Here is a 25,082-nt window from a genome sequence, read left to right as displayed (position 1 = left end):
TGAATTTAACTTAAGTAAGTCTCGAGTTCTGCAACTCGCACGCGCCGCAAAGTCGGCAAATACTAGCGGAGAATTTTTTTTCCCTCTTGTTCCCTTTCTGTCAGTAGATTATGCATTTTTTTAGATTGAACTTTTGTGCATATCGACAAAGCAAATCTATCGCATTTCGTGCATTAAATTTGCTTGCGAAAAATAATGAGATTATAACTTTATTCTCATATATATTCTCAGTTTCATATTTTATTTACTCATTCTTAGTTGACTCTGTTTCGCTTTTTATATTTTATACGCTGTAATTTCGTTCGAACGAGTTTATTTATAAATGCGAGAGAACAAATTTCTCACTCTCGCTCTCTCTCCTCCTTCTTCTTCTTTTTTTACGTCCTCACCGGCCGTCATCGATAAGGAACAGTGCAGTTTTCGACGCGGGACGTGACGATTAAGTTGCAACGATGTTTGAGTTATCCGGCACGAGCGATGCAATAACTTGGGCGCAACGCGAGATCTCGGTGCCTTAACGTGAAGCCGATTAAATTACGGCCGTAGTTGACCTGCCGTACGTTACGTTACGTACCGACGACTATCGATTACGCGGGGAAACACTCGCCCGAGTCCCTCCCGGCTCGACGCGCGAGAACGCGGCTGGATCTCCGTCTCGACAGGAGGCGAGAATTTACGAGCGCTTTTAGGATACTTACACTGCCGACAGTGTAAGTATCCGCAACTTCCTTGTTAGCTCGAAGACGAAAAGGCTGAAGATGTACCGCCAGGTTTGCGTCGTGACTTTAAATAACTGCGCATATCGGGCGCGTATATCTTCAATTAAATACTACAATTATATGAAAATTTTAATGCTAGATCGAAATTGTTAGGTATTATCTTCCAGACTCGAATGTTGAAATAATTAAACAGATAATTCTTATTGATTTTGCAGTTAAAGAATCGCGTTAGAAGTTTGTAGAAAGAGCATGCATAAAATTGTTTCATGCGAAATTCTTGTTTAAAAAGATCGAAATAATTTTCGGCGTCAAAAGAGAGAAAACAATCTTGAAATTTTGCTAAAGACTTTAGGAATAAATACTCGTTTATGTTTCATATAAATTCCGTAAAAATTCCATTAAAAGAAAAGGTCAATGATAGATGATGGTTAAAATTTGAAGATTCCACGGATAGCTATACAAATTTCCATAGGGATATCTATATAATTGATTAACGAGGAAATTCTGGGAGAAAGACAAGGTGGAGGAGAGAGAACGAGGGATGCACCGGAACGATCGTAACGTTGCGGTGGGTTTCGAGAGCCGGTGACGGTCATATCGAATGCAGCGAGCGCGATATATGCTTCCGGTGAGCACGATGGGCGGAGTTGTGTGTCCCGTCCGTCGGCGGCTGTCCCTTTGGTAGGTCTGCCGGGTATCTACCTATCTACCTGAGCCCGAGGGAGCCTGCGGCCGATGGACGCGTGCTGCGTATTGTGCGTGAACGCGCGCGTGTATATGCGCGATTCCGCCGTGATTCCACCTAGGTATTGGTGGTGCGTCGCGTTGTTTATAGCCGCTTCTCCTCTTTCCCGGCGACGAGGGCCGCTGCATACAAATCGCTCTCTCGCTCGGAAGAGAAGGAACTCTATCTCTTTCTTCTCTCTCACCTGCAATGTGAGCTGTGACGAGAAAGAGAGAGAGGAGGAGGAGGAGGAGGACGCTCGTTTACGCGCGTGAACGCCCCGTGCGTGCGCTATGTAGAAGAGTATTACGCGGTCGCGACGAAAGATACAGCAGTACCGAGCACCAGCGGATTTTTTACGACCCCGGAACGCCAGAGATAAAAACTGCCAGAAGGTTGAAGAACCGTTTGGCGAACGTCGATAGGAAAGACGACGCCGTTTTGTCGCGAGAACGGTGTCATCGATGCTTAAACTCGAAAATGGATCGTCATCAATGTTAAATACGCACTTTTTACTCTGCAATCCCGACCATGTTACTTGGACACTGTATCATCTATAAGTGTCAAAATTTGACGGGAAAACGTTCTTAGTCGTTTATCATTCAATATCAGAAACTTGACAGTGTCAAATAATTGAATATGACGAAAAAATTGAAAATATCCGTGGCAGGAATGCTGGATATCCCGTGTCGATCACAGTTGTTGTTGAACGTTAAAATATAGTGGTGCGTTAGAACGCCTAGAAATGGAAATTAAACGGCTACCAGCGTGAGATTGCATACTAAAAATATGGGATGTATCGAGTAGCATACATCCCTCGAGCGAATCTTTTATTGATTCAATTTAACGAAATCTTTTTAACTGCGTAAATATTCACATTATTACGGGAAAAAAATTCATGAATTTGAAATGTTTTTTGAATTATTATACGTTTGTGAATATGTATATTTATGTATTATTATTTTAAATTTATATTTTAAAAACTAAAATCTGTATATAATCTCATGATTTTTTCTATTTTACCTTATTTTCTGTTTTATCTATCAAAGATTACGACAATTTTTTCTGAATATAATAATTGTGCAATTATTCTCGTTTTTTTGTGCATGTCGATGCTCGTTAAAAAAAGAGCAACTTTTTGTTCATAACGGTATCTACACGCATGTATAACGGTATTTAATTTAGTTCTTCTAAATTTCTTGAAAACAGGCATTTAATTGTATAAAGATTTGATATTTAAAAATCATCAATTAATGAATGACCGCGGAAACTGTATACAAATTCTCTTTGCGGAAGGTGTCAAGGTAACCACGGCAGTAACGTCGGACCAGATATATACCACGTAGAAAATAATAGTAACGAAGGTCACCGAGGGTCTTCCATAGATCTTGTTTGGAAGTCGTTAAAGTACCTCTTCCCGGAATTTCTCCGTATATCGAGGTAAAGATCGCATCGCCGCGCGAGAGAGCCACTCTCTCTCTCTCCCTCGCACCTCTTTCTCCCTCTCTCTCTTTCTCTTAGGATCCGCCGTCCGCTTTGCAATTCCGATCTTGCACCTCGATAGTTACCTCCGCTGGCGAGGTGCCCCGTCCTCATTTTTGGTACCACACCGTAGCGCGCCGCGGTCTTCGCGTCTCTTCGGAGGTCAACTTCGGAAGAAGCTATTGAGAGGCGATTTCAATATTCGATAGGACACGACTTGCTTAGGAATTCGCAGAGTGCTCTTCAAGGTTTGGATCACGCTTCAGAAGGCATCGCCTTCTTCCTCGATGAATTTAGTGTCGAATTCTTCCTCTCAAAGACTGCTCAACCGATAATTTTAGAAGTACTTCGTTAATACGAAAGAACCGAATTTCCACGTATAATCAAAGCACTTGTAACGAGTCAATAAATCCGACATATCGTTATGACGTTCATAATAAATCCAACTGTATCCAACGTATATAAAACTTGTAATAAATCCGAATAGGACATATCCGGATTATTCTCTATAAATCCCGTTATCCTGTCGTCGTGACGAATGTTGTCAGAACGAAATGGAATGTGTCGCAGGCACCGGAAATACCGCCACGGACAACGCCTACAAGCCGTCATTCCTCACGGATCAGGAGCTGAAGCACTTGATCCTCGAAGCGGCGGATGGTTTCCTGTTCGTCGTGAGTTGCGACACGGGCAGAATCATCTACGTGTCCGACTCGGTCGCACCGGTGTTGAACTACACCCAGAGCGATTGGTTTGGCACCAGCCTTTATACGCAAGTTCATCCCGACGATACCGAGAAGGTGCGGGAGCAGCTCAGCGCGGCGGAGCCGCAGCACGGTGGCCGAGTGTTGGACCTCAAGACCGGAACGGTCAAAAAGGAAGGTCAATGTAAGTAAAAAAAAATTTATCAGTCAATTATTCGACAATTTTGCAGTTTCCACTTCGTTGAGCCATTTTGTTATTAGATTATTATTTTTATTATTAGATTATTTTTATTATTAGATTATTCTATTATTAGATTATTTTGTTATTAGATTATTATTTTTATTATTAGATTATTCTATTATTAGATTATTTTATTATTAGATTATTTTATTATTAGACGATTTTACTCAGACGGTTTCTCAGAGTTTATTATTCAAGACGACCGATCAAGATACTCGCCGTACTTGGGAAAAATATGCTCGCGGGATGAAACGATTACTTTTCCAATTGCAGCGTCGATGCGATTGTGTATGGGCTCAAGAAGGGGCTTTATCTGCCGCATGAAGGTCGGGAATCTACAGACTACGGGCGACATGGCAGCGGCTCACGGGCTGCACCGTATGAAGCAAAGGAACTCCCTGGGACCGCCGGCGCGGGACGGCCAGAATTACGCGGTGGTGCACTGCACCGGATACATCAAGAATTGGCCACCCGCCGGTGAGTTTGACACGGGTTTCATCTGTGCCGAGTTGAGAGAACACAAGATCGTACGTCGATGTGCCACCACCGGGTAACGGTGGTCTTTTTCTTTCTCTCTCTCTCTCTCTGTCTCTCTCTCTTTCTCGGGCGCGACGTACAGCAGGCCCCGGCTTTCTATTTTAAAGCGGGGGAGACGTCGCGCCCGAGGAATACGAACGAACTGTTCCTGGAACACGGCGGAACGCGTATGCCACGTGTATACTGTAAATTAAGAACCGCCTCGAGAGTTGCCGTGACTGAATTTTTCGACTCTGCGTCTTTCGTCAAAAATATTCCGTATTTAATTGAACGTGTCGTATTTACTGTCGTTGTGGAACGTAGTAACGCAGAAACTGAAAGAACATTTGCATGTTCGAACGATAGATCTAACCGATAAAGAAAGAGAAAGACTAAAGAAAAGAAAGAATTATCAGACGCTTTTCTCAGATTTTCCGATTTGAAATACTTATCCCTTCAGAATAACTCGTTTAACCGATGATTGTGAGTGGAAAGTCGTCAGTATTAAGAGTCGCGGCGAGGTAGTTATCGGCTGTTAACATATTTGTTTAATATTCATGATCACGTGCGTAGCTCTTTTTGTTCCATCGATAGCTTTGTGGCAGCCGCAGATTAATTCAATCTTATCGGTTACGTTAAAAAAGAAAGATACAGCGACACCTCTCGCGCACATTAAATGCGACAGAGGCGCAATAAATCGACCGCTTTGCAACTTTCGAATTTCAAAAAGTACGATATCGATTTTTTATTATAACGTCTTGACACTCTTGACATTTTAATATATAGTTTTTATATATAGTTTTCAATATGTAGTTATAATCCTAAATTACTGTTGACTATTATTTTGATATGTCGATATATCAGTATGAAATATTTATGATATATAGCGTATAGTTTTAGTATAAGAATTTCTTCAAGCCGATCAACGGGAAATCATGGACTGATTCATGATTTTACGCTGTAGGTGATTTTGTTCCCCCATGTGTACCAGGTGTGGGTCTAGGTGACAGAGGTCCTGGGGGTGTTCAAACTGGTCCAGACGGCGTGGTCACAGATGAGAATGCCTCCACGCATTGCTGCCTTGTCGCCATTGGGCGATTACAGGTCACTAGCACACCAAATAGTAGCGACTTAACAGGTTCCAATAGCAATAACGGTAAGTATCGTCTTATTAACAATTTAATTGGAAGTTTAAATAAAATTAATTTTATCCAACAGTACAGGCAGAGGCTAGTTATAGTTTCATAAATTGTGTTTTTGTTTGTCGTAGAATTTATGTCACGTCACTCTGCAGAAGGTAAATTTACCTTCGTTGATCAAAGAGTGTGCGGAATTTTGGGTTACAATCCATCGGAACTCTTAGGTCATCCTTGCTACGAATTTTTCCATCATGAGGATGTGACACATATGCGGGACACTTTTGAACAAGGTAATGCTCTGCATTATGCCTCACATTTTTATGTTTTTTTTTAATGTCCCTTTTTTATTTTTTTTTATTTTTTTTATTTTTTTTATTTTTTTTCTAATGTTTTTAATGGCATGTTAACATATGCCTTCAGTTATGAAACTGTTTGCAGTGTTGAAGCTGAAAGGGCAACTCTTGTCTGTGATGTACAGATTTCGGGCTAAGGACCGCAATTGGGTGTGGTTGAGGACGTCGGCATTTGCGTTCTTAAATCCGTTCGACGAAAACTTTGAATATATCGTCTGCACAAACATGCTAGCAAAGTAAGAATAAAACTGTATCTAAAGCTTCAAAGATATCTCGTATTATGGTTCTTGCCCCTTTGTTTCACATGGAAAAAAATATTCACATGTCTTTATCCAGGCCATTTCATCCTAGTAGCGACGGTCAAACGGAGAATGAAGCTGTACCTGCATATGGACAACCTGGTCTAGATTATTCCCTTCAGAGACATCCTACCAGGGATCCGCTCTACTCCGCGCATCATATGATGCAGCATCCAGCCACTGTAGCTACAGCCAGTAAGATGATTACAGCGTATTCTCTATTATTTTTATTTATTTTTTTTTTTCAATGGCGCAACAGTCCGAGTCGGACCTAGGCCTCCCCCAAAGTCATGTGCTTGTGGTGCGTTGTACACAAGCACATGAGACCTACAGTTTAATGCCGAATCCGAACGGCAAGGTAGAGGGGGTTTCGAGGCAAGGGATACTCCTGACGGGCTGCCATTCCGTCGCGGAGGAGAGACAAGCGATACAATTTATTTATTTTGGTTCTACCAGGACTGGATTCGAACCTGAGATCTTTGGTTTAGCAGACCAGTGCGCTGTCTGCTACGTCACGCTTGCTCTCATTATTTTTATTGCACAGCCAAATAGTTGAATGCATGTCATTTGCAGGTCCGCAACAACCAAGGCCGTCCAGTACACAGAACGTATATCAGAGTTACGAGACGACACAGTCGCCGATAGCTTATGGGTCACCTGGACAACAAAGCGCGTCCTCATCAGTTTTAAGTAGGATTCAAAAGCCGGCTAATACATCTCCAACTCCGCAAACATGGGCGATTGGAAGACAGGTACTTGATTCTTCGTTTTTCAATAGATTCGAAAAGTTACAAATATCTAAAACTTCTACTACATTTTCCAACAGCAACCTGTGACAGAGGGCTACCAATACAGTCAATTAAGTCCATCAAGGTCACCGAGCGGGCCGACGTACACTCAACTCAGTAGCGGCGCTAGAACTCCGGCTACACAGCAATATCATGCAGTCACAACAGTGCCTAATAATCCTGGTTAGTCTTTTGATGTTGCTATGTTTGCGGATAGCGTAGTCGTGGATGATGGTGAGGTTTGTAGGTGGAATGCGTGTTGTATGAGTCCCCAAAAATACCATACAACTCTCTGCGAGTCGCACTAAACAACCGCTTGCGAGAAAGTGCGTTTTCACCTGCGCGCGGTTGTTTAGTGTGGTGCCACGTAGGTAAGGGCACACATGGTCACCACACTATGTATTCCAAATATCATACGAAATTGCAAATAATTAAATGTGCGAATATAGAAAACGGGCTAACTAAGAACCAAGCGCGATAAATGATGCGCGAAAGTTTTATTAATTAATAATTAATAATAAAACTTTCGCGGATTATTTACCGCGCTTGGTTCTTAGTTAGCCCGTTTTCTATATTCGTGTATTTCTATTGGAGCCTTTTTTTTTTTTTTTTTTTTTTTTTGCGTAGGATGGGGAAAATGCCTATGCATGATGCCCCCTCGAGGGGAGGACTTATACATGCCGCATACCCTGAGATCCGGTCTCTCAGGGATATGTGGGACTTGCACCCACTAAAAACCCATCCCTCTGGCAACCAGCCTCTGGTGTACCAGGGGCCCGGATTCTATTGGAGCCTATACTTCGAATTCGAAAATTAAATGTGCGTTTGCCGTTAGGTATGTGGGGTTGGCAAAGTCAACAACATCAAACGCAGCAACCGGACGGACAGACCGGCCCTCAGGTGCCCGCGCAAGCTCAACCACCACATCCTGGACAGGCCGGGCCCGGCACACAACCGCAAGAGCTGTCTGACATGCTGCAAATGCTGCAAGATCAAGGCGGCTCGTCCGGCTTCGAGGAACTGAACATGTTCAACACTAACTTCGAGTAGCAACGAGAAAGGCGGTATGCCTCTGAGAAGCAGCTTCTACTTTAGAGGAATTCTCTCTCCGGGGCTTTCCCCGGCTGTTCAGTATCACTTCGGGGATTTGATCTTGGGCATCCGTACCACGTCAACATCCGGCGGATTGTTCACGGAGAAAAGAGAAACGCGATTTAACAATTTAGCACTGCATATATAGACTTTACGCAAAAAACGATCGCACTGGGATTAGGACAGCCTAGTCTACCGGATTATTTACATATACATACGTATTATAATGAGAGGTTTTTGATTCATTGTCATGGATATCAGAAGCTACCGGGTATGATCGTCGCGTTATGTGCTCTGGTTGTTTGAGATAATTATCTAAATTGATGAGCATGGTTTCGTTGCGAAAATACCATTAAAACATCAAAGGCGACTGTATCTTCATGACGATTATTGACTAGTGCTCGAAATGAATTATAATGCGCACAGATGGGCTATCTACATTTGGCATAAAGCTATTAAATATTAAATAAAATTTTACATTTATAAATTTTACATTTGAAATTAAATGCGCTACCGACGAAGATACTAGTAACTGATAAATGCTTTCAATGATTTATACAATTGTATTTAATGAGTCTGGAATTAAATTTTAAATTTTAAAAATTAATTCCAATGAGTAGATTTATCAAATCTACTCATGGCGGTGAAAGCTATTTATAAAGTTGATTGATTAGTGAATGGCCTATAGATGAATATTCATGGCCTTATTACAGGTATTCTAAACATATTTAAGCATCTGTGCTTATTATACAAATCAAGTGACATAATTTTAATTTTCATAAGAATTTTAAGATATCATGCGATTCGATAAATACTTAACGGAGAAAAAGAAAAATGAAAATAACAGAAGTGTACTCTAAACAATAAGAAAAAGTATTTTTAAAAAACTTCTCAATCAAAAATCTATACACAAATCACGGTAATTTTAATACCAGCTTATCGTTAGATTTGTAAGGTTAGCTTAATTATTTTAATTTAGATCTTTGTAATTATAAACAGTGCAATCATAAACCAAGACGCGATAAGAAATCGTTCGAGACATTGACAATGTACAAAAATTGCGTAATCCACCTTTGCTTCTCTGTGCAAGACACCGTTTTTAGATATTCTTAAAGAAAAAAATATAGATAATGTTACACATACGAATAATTGCATTTATAAGTAACCACGTGTGACTTAGCGCGTTTGTACGTGTTTTAGCAAATTTTGACAAGCACATTGAAACGAAATTGCAGCATATCATGATGAATTGGGAACATTTTTCACTAATACATATATGAACTATACATATACGCATGATTTTTTTTTAATCATCCTACATCGTGACGAGAAGAGTACCATCACTTTTTGACAATAATTAATATATTGGGCCTGGTGCAGGCGTCAATATTTATATGCGAGTGTTAAGTATGAATTCGTCTCTATCAAAGGAAAAGATTACTTCACAAATCCCTTATCCACTGTTATATATTCCTTTGCACAATATCCACCCACGTATTATAGCTCCACGAGAAATCGCGATTCATATGATTTAAAGAGCGAAGGGTGTTAGAAATGCATACGTATATCATGCAATAAAGGTATTAAAAAATATCTTTAGTGTACATATGTATCTTACATTACGCAAAGAGTGTAAAGGACTTACATCGCTGTAAGTTAATTCTCGCTAGTTACGTTCCGTTGCGATTATAATCAATGATGGCACAAAAAGAGGCAACAAGATATAATAAACAAACAGCATGAAATCTTCAAAGCGCATGATGAAAAATATAACGAAATTTTTCATTTTAATTTTATTTAAACAAATTTAAAAATGTAAACTACATAATTTACAATTTTAACTTTACAGCCGAAGCAGCGCTAGTATTTTTCTTGGACAAATTGTCTTTTTTAATTTTCATTTTACTTTTTACTTGATCTTGCAATTGCGTGAAAAATGCAGTAGAGGACTTCGCGACTTTGTGCGTTGTTTCGTTTAACTTTGTAACATTTTTATCCTTCGTTAATTTTTTAAGCAATGCAGCCTTTTCTTTCTTATCCTTATACTTTTTAGCGATTCCTGGTTGTAATGTTTTGAGTTTCTCCTTCTTTTCTATTGCCTGCTGTTTAGCACCCTGCCTCGACTTCTTTCGCCTTCTCTCGCGCTTCATATCGGTTTTCGTCCGTTCTGATTTACCGATAAGATTGCCGCGTGGTTTGGCTGAAAATAGGAATTATAAATAAAATTTTAAAAATGCTGTATCGTAAACCAACGATAGCCATATTAAATGTAATACGATAAATACTTTTAATTTCCTCAGGTGCTAATAGAGTAGCATCAGTGGTCGCGACAGGTGCCACCTCTTCCATGTTAACTGCAGGTATATTGCTAATGATTTTAATTTCTGGTTTAGCCTGAAATAAAAATCACATATATTATAAACATTAGAAACCATTAGGAGTACCTCAAAATGTAAACATTTTGTAATGAGAGTAGAAAATTATTTATACAAACTGCAAGGATAGTCTCTAAGTCTAAAGGAAACTTAGAAACATTTATCTCAGAACGATTACTTTCGATTGTAAATACTTATTACTAACTATAATTATCACATTTATACAAGGTTTGATTCATTTTTAACGTAAATCATGAAAAATCTTACCATCTTGGGAGTGTAATGATAATTAGATAACGCGTCTAATTTAGAGACTAGAGAACGCATCAATTGTCGAATTTCATTATGCAATTGTGGCATTTCCTCTTTCTTCTCATTGTTCTCTGGATCTAACGCTTGCTTTTGCCTCAGATATTCCTTTTCGTAAATTTGCGATAAGCTTTCCTTGCTCTTTTCTTGATCTAGTATCAATTTTTTCTTATATTCCAACGGTGTCTCGACTGGCTTGAACTTCTTCTCGACGTCGTCCCAAGCCTTATCCTTAATCCGCTGCTTGATTATATCTTCCAGCTTCATAGTAGTCTCCTCGGTGATCACAGGAGCCGGCCTTGTATTTATATCAACCATCACAAACTCCTCCAGCAAGGAATTCTGCGGTCGATTTGGACCACTTACTTCGCCCTTCAATTGCCATGGCTTCTCACTGACTGCTTCCTCTTCCAATTCTTTAATTCTCATTTGCAGCCTTTCTTGACGAGACTCCAAAGTGGATTTCGGCTCTATGTCTTCCTCCATCTTTTCTTCTTTATCCTTCTTATTATGATTCACTTTATTCTCCAAGCTATCTGTCTCATCTGAGTCATTAGTAAGATTAAATCTTACTTTTCTGACTGTTTGATCCTCTTCGTCCTCTTCGTCAAGATCCATCTCTTCATCCTCCAATTCTTCCTCTTCAGAATCATTAACACTGTGATCTGAATTTTTACTTTCATAAGCCTGTTCATTCTCACTTTCGGGAGTATCGAAGAAATCTGCATACTTTATGTATTTCTTTTCAGCGTTATCTCCATCTTCTTCCTCGGAATCATCGTTAAATAAATCTACTGATTCGTCGTCAGATTCAGTATTTTCCTTTCCTTGTTTCTCTTTTCTCTCTTCTTTAGTTAAATATTCATCGAGATCTTGTAACTTGAAGAATTTGTCATCTACAATGGAGGACTTTTTATGTTTTCTCTTTTTTGAATTGCTTTTAGTTTCTACATCTTCGTCCTCTGAGTCTTTCTCCTCGGACATGCCTTCATCCTCTTGATCGAAATTATCATTTTCAATCTGTATAGATTCAGGCTTTTTAGAGCTCACCGGAACCACCAATTTCTTACTTTCAGATAAAATTGTTGGGATTTTATTTAAGAAGTGTGCTATCTCGCCCTCGTTTTGCAGTTCCAATTGCTGCCAAATTTGCTCCTCATCGAAGCCTTCTGTGACTAATTCTGGCAATGAATTCGTATTTCTATAAAATTTCTCCTCTTTACAGGATTGCTCCTTGGCAAAATCATAAACATTCTTTGTAACAGCTTTGTAAAAGCTTACATCGATTTTATTTTCTCCACTGAAATTGAAAAAAAGATTATGCTCTCAAAACAGATTTTCGCTCAATTTTTTATGTTTAGTGCAAACTTTCATTTTGTATTTAATGTGTAAATTTTTGTTATAAAATTTTATTTTTGTAGCATTACTTTTCCCTCTTTTTTACGGTAATAAAAATTATTTTTCTCATTTCGGAGCATCGTAGGTTAACGATTAAATGACATCGAATTTCGTAATATTTTACTAACCTTTTTATTTGTTCTGGCGAGCGAATACCATCAAAAGTAGATAAAATATTAGCAAGAATCTCGATGTTGGCCATTTTCCATTATATTAACAACAAATTAATTAAATAATATTTCATAAACGATGAAAAATCAAATCCATGTGACCAGATACATGTGTTCCAACCATAAAAACATGACGAATCATGAACTGTGGGCACAAACGAAGAATGGGTATGCACGTAATTGGTCGCGTTCAGCAGACCAAGCCGCTCAGTAGCGGTGGAACATGATTGGCTCTTACTTTTAGAACCAACCAATCGACGCACAGTGTTGATAAGACGAACTCAACAGTTGTGTCTGCTAAACGCGCCCATTATGTACAATACGCATCGAACGCCACAATTGCTTAAACTATGTTTTCGATAGATGCACAACCATTGATAAATCTTATGATCCCCAAGTAGATCCAATGGGCTTTTGAATGATTGGAAGATTAAAGCCCGTATCAGACTACGGATTGGGATTGAGATTGGATTGAAATTTAATCAATCAGAACAGAGAAAACTGATCTCAAGTTTAGTAAACTTTGTTTTGATTGGTCAAATTTCAATCCAATCTCAATCCCAATCCGTAGTATGATACGGGCATAACCGACGTATAGTTGGCAAACAAATTAAAAATTATTGAAAATTATCTTATCCAATCGTTTGGAAATCATTTGGAGATATTTGGAAAAAACTTTTCAGAGTTTGGAAAACCATACAATAATCACAATTAATTAAAATCAATTGAGCGTATAATTAGCAGAAAGTGTCTAAAAAATATTTTATAAACAATACAACAAATTAAAAATGTCTAATGTCCAATAAGAATACTTGTTTTTTAGGGATAAGAAATATTTCTAGCTAAAGTCCCTAAAACATACTTTCTTATTGGACACAGGCTCCGGTCCATTTAATGCTTCGAAGCGTTCTTTGTCTTCTTCTTTCTTTATTGAAAGAAAGGAGAAGAATATGCTTCAAAGCATTTGTAGTGTTGTGGACCGTAGCCACAAAGAGCTTATATGCATGAAGATACCTTTTCTCTTATCTCTCTGTATTATACGTAGAGAGAATAGAGAAAGAGAAAGAGATATTTTCTATCTCCTTGTTTCTGTACGAAGCGCATACTCAAGAATAGGAGCATCCAGAAGCACGACCACTCACTGAGCCGATAAGTAGCAATTGAATGTGATTGGTTCTTACCTTTAGATCCAACCAATCACATTTGATTACTACTTAGCGGCTCAGAGCGGTCGTGCTTCTGGATGCACCCAATGACGTAAATATCGCCGACAATTGTGTACATATGCGTATTAAACAGTAAATAACTAGTAAATAAGTCTGATTATTGGCTGATCAGTTCAAATATACTATTTGATACGCGTATAAAGAGATCGGTGTAAACTAGGCCAATGACGTAAATATCGCCGACAATTGTGTACATATGCTTAATCGCGTCAGGTAGTTCAATCTCTCTAAAAAGATAGTACTTGTAAATTGTGTGATGTACGTTACAAGAAAGAGAGCAATATCTCTTTTTTCACTTGTAAGGCTGAGTTTCCACTGAGTGCGTCACGAGTTGCGTCATTCATCGCAACCAATCAAAACATCTTAATTTATTACATTATTTGTGACGAGATGTTTCGATTGGTTAACGACAGACGACGCGACGCGTGACGCGTGACGCGCTCAGTGGAAACTCAGCCTTAAGCCTTGTTTCCACTTAGGCTTCTCCTTAGGCTGAGTTTCCACTGAGCGCGTCACGCGTCGCGTCGTCTATCGTTAACCAATCTGAACATTCCGTCACAAATAATGTAATAAAATAAAATGTTTTGATTGGTTGCGATGGATGACGCGACGCGTGACGCCCTCAGTGGAAACACAGCTTAAGGGTGCTGTCACATGGCAGTCAGAAATTCGGAAAACGGAATCTCGGAAAAGTAACGGAGAGGGGGTCAACCAATTAGAGTCAGCTCGATCGGTGCGATTTTTCAAGGGCCGGGCTCCCCATGGAACGACTTTTACGGAAAACTAAATGGCATTCTAACCTTAATATATTTTTAAATTAAAGAAATTTCTATATAATTTTAGAGTATAATAAAAAATACGTCGAAGCTTTATTTTTTAATAGACTCTACTACTACGGTAAGTATCTTTTTTCTTCTAAAACAATAAAAATAATTTTTTCAATTTTTACTTATTCCGGAAATATCAGTCCATGGGGAGCCCAGTCACAAAAATTTCGGACTTTTCCGAGATTCCGTTTTCCGAATTTCTGACTGCCATGTGACAGCACCCTAAGTACTTAATAATTGGATATCCACATTCAAAGACCTCCAAATATTTAACTCAGACTAAATTCCCTATAAAACTGTAAAAAAATGTATTATTAATAATATTAATATTCAAAGAGATCATAAAATCCGAATCCATCTTCATTCTTCATACTTTATGATTCAGTAGCGTTTTTATAAATTCTGGTACCCTAGATTTTTTCTTTATTGAATATATTCTATTTTTTTTCCTTTACCATGTTATTTTTAATAATAACTGCTATATAAGTAGTTTCCAAAATGTTTTTCTAAACCAATATTTTATTATAGTTTAATATTGCAGGCCTAAATGTAAATGTATAAAGATTTTGGTAGACCTATATGTTAGTAGAGTGAGATAAAATTTAAAGATTTAAAACTGTGTTTTCTTAAAAATATGTTTGCCTAATTGTAAATTTGATTTATTCAAGATATAAATTGTATTTGACATAAGTATATAATCACGACAGACATTAGTTTGAACGCTAAATTACAATTACGCGTGCTACTTATTTCTTCCAAATTAAAATCTTATACAAAAATGAAAAAAATGTGTGGAAACTGGCCCAAAATGCGGGATAAACAAAAGCCCAAGGACCCTGTAGCGTATCAGAAGCAGATACGATGAAACGTGTTTGCCACGTGGAGTGGGGAAACTCGTTCGCCACGCGGTGAGGAGAGGAAGAGGAGGGAAACTTGTTCGTCGAGCGGCAGAGTGGGGGAACCCGTTTTTTCGATGGGGTGGGGAAACGCGTCTGGCATGGCGGAGGGGGAAAGAACGTCGAGGGCGAGCGAAGTAAAGGGAAGGGCTGCCGGGCTGCGGCACATGAAGCGGCTCGAAGCGAACGAAGAGCAGGTCCGTGGCCGCGCTGAGGCATTGACGCAGATCTCGGCTTGGTTCACGCCGGTTCACGCGGAAAGAGAGAACGCGAACTCTCCAACGGACGCAGAAGCGAGGCGTGCACGCACGCGCCGCCGACCGTGCGTTCTGCGTTCTGCCTCTCTTCGGGGTACAATTCGAATTTCGAAAAACAAATAGAGAAAAACTTCCGCGGCGAACTGTGCGCGAGTGTACGATAACGAGAGAGAGAGAGAGAAATTTCGGAGTGTGCATTTGGTTTATTTTTCTGGTGGATTTTTCTGGTGATTCACACAACACGGTGCCACACGGTGATTCCACGATACCGATCGAAGAGAGTCGCCGCTCCGGTTTTCGGATAACTCGCACACGCGCATACAAGGAAGGAAGGTGTGTATTACCGCATGTAGCCTGTAGCCGCGTGTAGCCGACGAACTGTACCACGCCGATGACGATCAGCGGCCGGTTATCAGCTCGCGTATTCATACCCCGCCGATCGATCGTTCTCCAGGTCAAGCTAAACTCGCTCGTCCGCGCGGACGAAGTGCGCCCGTGGAATCCAAAATTGCGAAATCGGCGAACGGGCGACCGGAACGAGTTTCGCCCGCGAGAGCCGGTAGCTATACAAGCCGCCGCTATACCTTTGCTTCTACCTGCCGAGAAAAATCATGATGGATCCGCGGGATCGTATCTAATCGAAATCCAATTAGGAAACCGGTTTGACGAAATGTCACATGATTCTGTTTATTACTCCGGAACACATGCGACTTGTAGGAAAAGCGAATATAATTAATTGTAAGACGAATAGGATTGCTCGGTAATTTCTAAAGCAACTGATGAGGGGTATTTAGGTCGCGACACTTCGTGATAGCGGGTTATCGCCGATTAGCCATTAATTGATTGTGACGTGTTGTTTATTGCATAGAAAACTTAAACTTTGTTCTTGATCTATATTGGTATTGTGATAGTGACTGCTTTTCAATTATATATATGGAGGGGTAAAAACCACAGTGGTGTAAGTCAAATTTTTTAAAATATTTTCTCGTGTGCATAGATGGAATTTATATATTGTACAGATTGCATCTATGCACGCGAGAAAATATTTTTAAAAATTTGACTTACACCACTGTGGTTTTTACCCCTCCATATATATATATACACACACACATATGTATATATAATCCCTATACTTGGAAAATTTTAATAAATATAAACAAACTCAAGAAGACATTGATTATGAACTGAATTAATAATTCGTTATTTAGTATCTGAAGTATCTTTTATATTATTCAATTATCTTTTAAAAGAGAATAAAATTTTCGTATATCCAAAAATATGTAATTATAAATATATCTGTTGTTTAAAAGATCATATCACTGTTGGCATGAATATCAACGACACAACGAAAAATAGAATCTTTGCTCGAATCGAGCAACAATCATTTGCAAACATTTTTCAGTGGTATAATTGGCTGAAGCATAAAATGATCATCCACGGCGATTTTCCGTGACAAATGTTGCGGCGATGTTAACGGAATGATCATCAGGACAATCCGTCGTGATCTGAACAGCCACGTAACGTGATGTTTAACAATTTTCTGCGCCCAATTGATCGATTTGGTATAGACGTCTCGCTTATTTCACGTTCGAATCAACGCGTAGAACATAACATTTCAATATTCCACGAAATATTCTAGAATTCAATATTCGAGAATTCCTTAAGTACGTATACTGGAACTACTTCTTTCCTGCGGCCATAGAAATTCCTCGAAGCGTATTCTATATAAATCGCCTTTGACATAATAACCTTCCGATACCTTGCGAAATTTCATTTGATTTCTAAAGAGCGTATGCAAGAACACGAGTTTCCTTTTTATTTAGTCACGTTCAAATTTTTCTCCACTTGCAACGTATTCTGTCGTTACGGACCGTGAACATATAAATTACGACGGTATTGTAGAAATATTTTAATAAATCCTTCGTTGCATTAGCCTAAAAAAAAAATTGTACCGCGTGACTCGCAGTTCGAAATTATTCAGTTCATAATTATTCATAATTGTGCAAATACTCTTCTTTTCGCGTATTAAAATTAATTATAGATTGCAGTTATAACAGGGAGCAATGCTATCTTATGACTTAAAGATAAAAACAAAAAATTACCTTGTTACTTATTATATTGAGTTACAGAACGTTTGACATTTCTTTTTCAGTCCACACGTCACATTAGACAGACATGACATGCTTTTAAACTGCTCGTAGATATTGATATCTTTTCAATTATCGAGGAAATTGATCGCAGATAAATAAAGAATAAAATATCCGGTGAACATTTCTGGAAAAGGAAGAATATTTGTCGCCTCGGCTAGACGATATCTCTTACAGGCGCGACGAACCGGACACGGTGTGGAATCTAGAAAAAAAAAATATACCGGTCCGCGAGTTTTCCTTTTCCTCGCCTCGAACGAGTTCTCTCGGCGGCGATTATAACGGGTGCGGATCTCGGCTTAGGTGTACGTGAAATTAGAGCGGTACTTCGATCCTTCCACAAACGGTATTCGCGTCAGTATCAACCTCCGGTGCACGTTCCACGAGGAACAATGAGTGATGCAATCGCGAATCGCAGATACTCCGCCAGGAGGAGAAAGAGAGGGCATCGTCATGTAACGAAACCGCGCACCTGCGTAACAAGTGATTCATAGGTTCTTAGAAAGAGGAGAGGAGTGAAGGGGGGGGGGGAGAGAGAGAGAGAGAGAGAGAGAGAGAGAGAGAGAGAGAGAGAGAGAGAGAGAGAGAGAGAGAGAGAGAGAGAGAGAGAGAGAGAGAGACAGTTAATGAACTATTGTATCCTCTCGACTCTTCCGAGTAAAGATCGGGCGTAGCATTGGCAAGAATTTTTTGCCAAGGAGAACTGTCAGATATATTGAGTTTGATTACAGAGGAATGTTAAAAAACGATTTGTCTTGCGGCTTGTGTGCGATGAGATAAGATTAGTTAGCCAAATTTACAGAAGCAATCTGTCACGCGATGTAATAGAGTATATATATATCTGTGATCTGTGACTCGAAAACAAATTGAGAGAACGTATCGTAATACGCGACTTCAGGCTTGTACTTTAAACGTGGGCTTGAAATTCGAGACTTTAAAACTTGCAGGCTAAAATTTTAGAAAAACCGAGGGTCGAGACTTGAGCGAGAATAAAGAGTCAAGAGGGTTGAAAGTTGAAGATTAAAACCTGATAGCTATAAGTTAGATGTTAGAATATCGAGATCGACAGTTAAGAAACGAGAGTTGAAAGTCGAGACTCGAGAGCTGTGAGTACCACGCGTGTTCACGGGTGGGATTTGTAGTTATATTGCATTTAAACGTTGCTAGACGGTTCTAACAGATCCCTCCGGGGTGCTTCTCCGCGCTTTACAATAAAATACGGTATTATACCGTAACTCTCAATGGATCTTTTTTCGCCAGTCGACGCGGCGCGGCGTCTCCGCGCGCGCGCGCGCGATGCTGTAACTCTGTGAGAGGCGGAAGCTGTGTGCGTGCGGTAGCGTGCATACTACCGAGAGCCGGGGAGTAGTACGCACAACACGCGTGTGTGCATGCGCTCGCGCGCGCGTAACCGCATGCCTGTGTTCTGTGAAGTTGCTGGACCGCTCTAGGAGCCTGTACTCGCGCGTCTCCCCCTTCCGCCGGATCCGGAGTCGAACCCGGAGGGATCCTTGAGACCTATACGGGGGCCCCGAGACGGCGGCGGTCGACTCGGGTTACGCGGTCTTCAAGGCCCACGATCGACCCGACCACCGCCTTCCGTCAATCGACGATTGGCGCGGAGTCCCCGCACGAGGGAAAAAAAAACTTTCGTGAAACGCGGCCTGTCTCGAATATTTTCCAAGGAGAAATTTTGCGGCAATGCGTTCGAATAGTTAACCGGCTTTCCGACGCACCGCTTTCGCGCGGGCAATAGCTCAGGGTGCGTCATAGTCATAGTTGCAAATTACGCTTTGGATTACTTTGGTCATTGAATTTTACGTCGCTGACCCATAAAATTAGACGTTTGATTTTATGGCTTACGACCATTACGTTTATGTCCCAAGTTTTATGTACACGTACCGGTTGGTACATATGTAAACGCAAATTTCAATATTTGCAGTTACGATTTTCAGGTACTCCACAATTAGATCTCCTTTTTTTTTTTAAACCGAATTATATTCTCTTCTCGTGCTCACTTTCACATTCCGCGCATATCGAGGATAGTGGCTGTAGTGCCATTCCTGTAAGTTTGCACGCTTAGCTAGAAGTAAAATTGTTGATAAACATACCGAGAGAGACAGGTATCAACGGTATTAGTTTTCTTATGTCAGATTCCAGACGCCAGAAAGGTCAAGCAAGCTATCGAGACTACTTTCAACGCGCGCGTTGCAAACTATCGAGTTATCACTACCGTTCCTGTACTCTTTCCATCCTGTTGAAATACGCTATTATATAACAACGTGTCGCGCGATCACCGAGAATTCCGCGTTCGAATTTTGATTCGGGCGGAATTAAAATTCTGCCTCACTCTATTTTGTTACGAAACTGTTATAAGGTATGGCAATATTTGCATGTACGTCTCGTATAGGTATCCCTATTAGTAATGACAACTCGTTGCCAACAAACACGGAAGATTGAACCAACGGTTTAATTACGGCACTACCAACGGCGCAATTAATTGATCAACGGTGCGGATCAAGTTCATCGACATATAGGCTATGATTACATAATGGAATAATTCCGGATAGTCCGCGACCGTTCACCATGACTCGTGATCGAAGGGATACCTGACGGCGCGCGACAAAGAATTCCGAGGGATTCGAAAGCGACCGTAGTTCCATTAGACGTGCTGCACATTCCAAGAGGCACGATAAACTCGCGACCTCGCGAAACGACCATCGATCTCATCGAAACCCGCGCGAGGTTTCCAGGCATCGCCGGGAATTCAAGCGGCTCGTCGATTTTCACAATCGCTCTCGCGCGATTAGGCAACCCAGGTGTTGCTTGCACATTCGAGAGAGAGAGAGAGAGAGAGAGAGAGAGAGGCCTCGAGGGGATTTTATTCCACAGGTGTTGCTTGCAGATTCGAGAGAGAGAGAGAGAGAGAGAGAGAGAGAGAGGCCTCGAGGATTTTATTCCCCCGCGTTGGAAAGCGATATCCATAAAGAAAAACGTTCAGGCTCGACATTGGGAATTTTATGCAGCCATGAATTCGACGGTGCTCATACAATTAATTGTATTATGCAGCGCGAAGACGCGATCTGACGATCTGACGATCGATTTTGATTGTTTCAAGTACAACGGTGCACAATTAAGAACGGTTACTACTTTCCAATTAATTTCCCATGCGCGTTAATTAATACGGCTTCCTACCGCGAACGAGAACACGTGAACTAAGAAACTTGGCGTATAATTTACGAGCGCTCACATGTGGCAGGTATTTAATAATAAATTATATACACGCGAATGCTTTCACCTCTTTGGCAAGCCAAGTGGCAAGCCGTGGTCGCGAGACGCGTTGTCGAAAAGGAAAAGAATCTGTTTCACGTAACATGTTTGCTTCTCGATACGTTATCATTCGCGGATTAAGTGAATTTATGACAAATTATCGCCGACTTGTCGGTGCCGTTTTGTATCGGTAAGTCGCGTTTGCACCAGCTCTGCGGCATACGAAAGGAGATAAATTGCAGCTACATTTATGGACTGCGATAGTAAAGACTCTATCATAAAGACAGGTCATTTGCGGTAACATTACGAACATCAATGCAGAATTTCTTTCCAAGGCATGATCGCCGAGTTTAATTTATTCCGAAATTAAAATTCCAAGGATACTCTTTGAGGTATGCTATTACTGCGCCGCGACTCGCGAGAATGATCCATCATCGAAAAGAAATATTTCACTTTCGCATAAACAAATATGAAACGGTAAGGTAAAAAGATTGGCTTCAAAATCAAAATAATAATGTCGTCAAGCTGTTTAACGAACCAGTTACATAAATTTCCGGTCGAAATCGGAACCGGAAGACTAATGCCCCACAGATCCCGGCAGATTGTCCCCGATAGCGCCCTATCAGGCTAATTAGCGACAGACCCTTTTTCGACGTGACCCTCTTCGCGCACGGCGACGGAATACGGTATGAAGAAGCGTGACACGGCGCTTTATTTGGCTCACGCGACGAGCAGGTTGAAGCCGTTCGCCGGCACGATGGTGAATGTAAAATCGCCAGAGACACATGCAGGAATGTAGATTTTTCTTGTCGGCTTTCTATCCGTCCGTGACATCAAGCCGGGGGATCGTTATTCGATGCATTGTAAACTGTCTGTCACATATGGACGCAATGAAGAAGAGAGAAGGAGATACGAGGATAAATAGCGAGAATTATTATGCACTCGACAACATGTTGCGATCGTCACATTGTTTTTAATGGCACATTCTTTACGCAATCGATAAATATGGATATCCGACGAATGGGTCTCTGTACGCATAGACAGCAGAATTGGTAGAATATATGTTCCTTGGCATTTGATCACAAAAACTCGCTGCTCCATCGGCAACGGAATTTTTTGCACGCTACCAACTCATGGCGTGACGATGAAAGCGCATGTGGTCCCCGTCTGGCGTCTCGCCATCATAATTAGTATCATATGAAATCGTTCGTAATTACAATAAGATACCAATCGTCAGAATGCCATCTCTTTAGATCCTTTAACGAATTTAGTTTTTTATTTTCAGTAATTAAACGTAAGATGATGTCTCTGTTAGAAACTTGTGGAAATATATTTGTTATAAAATATCAACATTTTAAAGTAAAAAAAGAACCCCGAGCATATTTCTATTGCGTTTGATTTACACGAAGTGTATGTCATAAAAGCTATGCTCACCGGTGCGATAAATGACCTTAAAAGATGTAACGAGGGGAGGAAGGGGATAAATTTTACGGCGATGAATAACGTGAGAGAAAACAGTGCGACTGCGGAAGGAGAGAATAACCCACATTCCCGCCGCATATTTAGCGCTAAATGGGGCCATCTGAAAAACGCATTCAATGCAAACGCGGGATGGGAATCGGCGCCTTGCCGGCCGGGGCGACGATCAGAATAGGCGGGAACAGGTGGTTGATACGTGCGATCCTAGGCATAATTAACGATGCCACGTCGATGACAGATCGATGAACGGTGACAAACACCTCGGTATTTCGCGCGCCGCAATAAAATAGCGAATAAATGCGGCGACACGGTTGAGCGGCTGGATCGCTCGGTTTGCTAATGCATAATTCAGACATATTATATAGATGTGCAATAATTTAACGATAACGGTCGCCGTCGATCGCGATAGGCGCAAACCAGAAGTATAAAACAACGTATAGGCCAAGAAAATGACGCTTAATAAAAGCTTCGCATGAGCGAAAACGTGTTAGCATTATAAATAGCACAGAATATTTCGCTTCTGTTTTATTCCTTCAATTCGATATTATCTCGACAAAAATATCGAGGCTTTTATTATTTTTCGAGTAATTAGCGTTTGAAAGTTCACCTTCTGGCAGACCAAGCCTCGGAAAACAAATTGCAAAATTGTATTCCTTACAATTAATCAATTTAGAAAGTGGACTTTATTTCAATCTGCGACTTAGATATACGAAAATATACAATTGTGAAAATTGGACAGTTGTGTCGTGTAATAGCTAATAAAAAGAGAATCGTCTTCGATCGCATCGATCCGTCAGTTAAATGGAGTGACTTGTGCGGTCTGTATATTTCGCATAAATTATTTATAAATCGATTTTAATGTAATTTATTATATCGTCAAAGCTCTCTTCCTCGACTAAATGCATCGCGCGGATATTGTGATTCATCTTCGATATCGAACGCCCCAAAGTATCGTGACCCTGTGAAATTGAAGCGTCCTCTGAAGCCAGAAATCATTACCGAACACGCGCGACGATGCAGAGAAGTTGCATACTCGTAACTGTATCATCCCGTGGAATTGTTCGCATGCACGTAAAGCTAACGGTCCCGTCCGGATGCATCTCTCATTCTCTCCCTTTCTCTCCCCGTTTCGGCCGCGGAATGCGCATTGGCGCGTGCAGCCTTATGCATTTCGTGCGGCGGAGATGTTCCGAGGGAATTAAGTCGACGGAGCGGAAACTTAAATCGATCGGCGCAGAAGTCCGCATCGATCACCTGCGGTAAATCGCTCGGATTCTTCACGCCAGGATCGCGGGAATGATTTTCTGCGAACGGTGAATCGTTGCACGAGGCACGATGCATATAGACGAACGAACATATTAGGTACGTAACGATGCATTTTAATGATTTCTTGATGAATTTGGAATCAGTCTGTTCCAGTGAAAAAGTCGGGAGGTCATCATTCCTTATAAAAATGTTTTGATCATCATATTGTACGTTTTGGCAATAGCGACTCCCGTAATTTCTATCGATACAATTATCTATAATTTATAGCGAAAGTGTGGAGAATTATATTTCGCCGTGACATCGATAACTTTGCCGAATCGTCGACGATTATCTCTGCAGTCACGTAACGCGGACGAATAATCGGCGATAAATCGAAATCGTCGGTATAACGTACGTTTATTTTGAAAGCGGCGCTGAGGAAATTGTGATGGATGCGTTACCGGGACAGGGTGCGTTTGTGTTTCTTACTTAATTAATTACGAAAGCCGCGGGTTGCCGACCTCCGGCTTAGAGGCGTTTATTACGTGCGTTGCAGCCCGTTCATATCGTACGTAAGGTATATAACGCGCGCGCGTTACGTGCACGGCTCCTCATCCGGCCAGAATCGTTTTTACACGACGATACGATCGTAGTATACGCTCGTCACTTTCACTCCGGCCTAAGCACCCACATCGTATCGTTCGCAATAACGATGTTGTTAGCGGTTTTTCTGCATTTTCCTTCGTACATCGATATTACTCATGGAGATTAATCGCCGCGAAAGGAAGACCGCGATTATACACCCATGACCAACCGCGCGCCTTTTAACGACCGGAATTGTCAAGAAAAATTGCTTGCTTAAGATGCTCGCGGTATGGTAAACAGCTTTTTGAATATGAATAAATTAAAATGAACAGTTGATGACACCCAAATCTTTACGTATTCTGCAATGTAACGCGCCGCGTCACGCTAATTCGTGATTGGTCATTATTCTGTCACTATCTATAAATAGCACTTCGCAATTCGGCGATATAACGTGGAAATGTCTACATTCCAGAAATTAATTTTTTCAACCATAACTTTTCCCACGCATATTCTCAACGATCGAGAGAGAAAGAGAAGGAGAAAAAAAGCAGTCGTCATAATATAGTATCTTATTTTAAAATTACCTTGAAGTATCCGTATTTCACACGAGACAATAAAGAGATCACCAACTAATCTAATCGTCAATGAAGTTCTAATATCATTCGATACGGACAAAGCAGCATCATTAGGCTAATGAACGCCTTTAAATTAGAAACTATTCATAGATAACTCGTGAGAAAATATATGCGCTCTTCGTTAGTCCAGATTTCTATTAAGAAAGTATTCCGTTAATTTCTATATGACCTACTTCTTCGGACAGACGTGCAATTAAAGTTCAATG

General features: G+C 40.6%; 3 protein-coding genes across 9 annotated transcripts in view; 2 read left to right on the top strand and 1 right to left on the bottom strand.

The window, feature by feature from the left end:
* Positions 1-9,650, top strand: part of Tgo (Aryl hydrocarbon receptor nuclear translocator homolog tgo) — a 36,589-nt gene extending 26,939 nt beyond the window's left edge. For 3 of the 7 annotated variants that reach the window (XM_071714805.1, XM_071714806.1, XM_071714799.1), the window contains 9 exons: positions 3,496-3,813; positions 4,144-4,347; positions 5,351-5,542; positions 5,657-5,815; positions 5,946-6,114; positions 6,215-6,372; positions 6,751-6,929; positions 7,004-7,148; positions 7,801-9,650. In XM_071714805.1, the coding sequence (XP_071570906.1) occupies positions 3,496-3,813; positions 4,144-4,347; positions 5,351-5,542; positions 5,657-5,815; positions 5,946-6,114; positions 6,215-6,372; positions 6,751-6,929; positions 7,004-7,148; positions 7,801-8,015 (1,739 nt within the window). In that variant the 3' untranslated portion in view covers positions 8,016-9,650. The remainder of the gene's footprint in view (positions 1-3,495; positions 3,814-4,143; positions 4,348-5,350; positions 5,543-5,656; positions 5,816-5,945; positions 6,115-6,214; positions 6,373-6,750; positions 6,930-7,003; positions 7,149-7,800) is intronic. The other 4 variants (XM_071714800.1, XM_071714803.1, XM_071714802.1 and 1 more) reach the window with 4 other exon arrangements.
* Positions 9,651-9,804: 154 nt separating this feature from the next.
* On the bottom strand, positions 9,805-12,456 carry LOC139777402 (U3 small nucleolar ribonucleoprotein protein MPP10). The gene is made up of 4 exons (XM_071714807.1): positions 12,268-12,456; positions 10,700-12,041; positions 10,343-10,451; positions 9,805-10,257 (listed from the first exon to the last, which is right to left on the bottom strand). Exons 1-4 carry the CDS (start codon positions 12,339-12,341, stop codon positions 9,887-9,889), a joined length of 1,896 nt encoding a protein of 631 aa, XP_071570908.1. The 5' UTR covers positions 12,342-12,456; the 3' UTR covers positions 9,805-9,886.
* A 2,951-nt stretch (positions 12,457-15,407) lies between these two features.
* Kst (spectrin beta chain, non-erythrocytic 5 kst) overlaps positions 15,408-25,082 on the top strand; it is a 60,449-nt gene continuing 50,774 nt past the window's right edge. The window contains exon 1 of the mRNA XM_071714784.1: positions 15,408-15,848. The gene's annotated coding sequence lies outside the window, so the exon portion shown is untranslated. The remainder of the gene's footprint in view (positions 15,849-25,082) is intronic.

This window comes from Temnothorax nylanderi, unplaced genomic scaffold (genome assembly GCF_030848795.1).
Source record: "Temnothorax nylanderi isolate EJ_2023f unplaced genomic scaffold, tnyl_v1.0 TNYL_tig0146_pilon, whole genome shotgun sequence".
Classification (NCBI taxonomy): Eukaryota; Metazoa; Arthropoda; class Insecta; order Hymenoptera; family Formicidae; genus Temnothorax; species Temnothorax nylanderi.
Note: the sequence above shows the minus strand (reverse complement) of the source record. Positions and strands in the feature narration are given on the sequence as shown.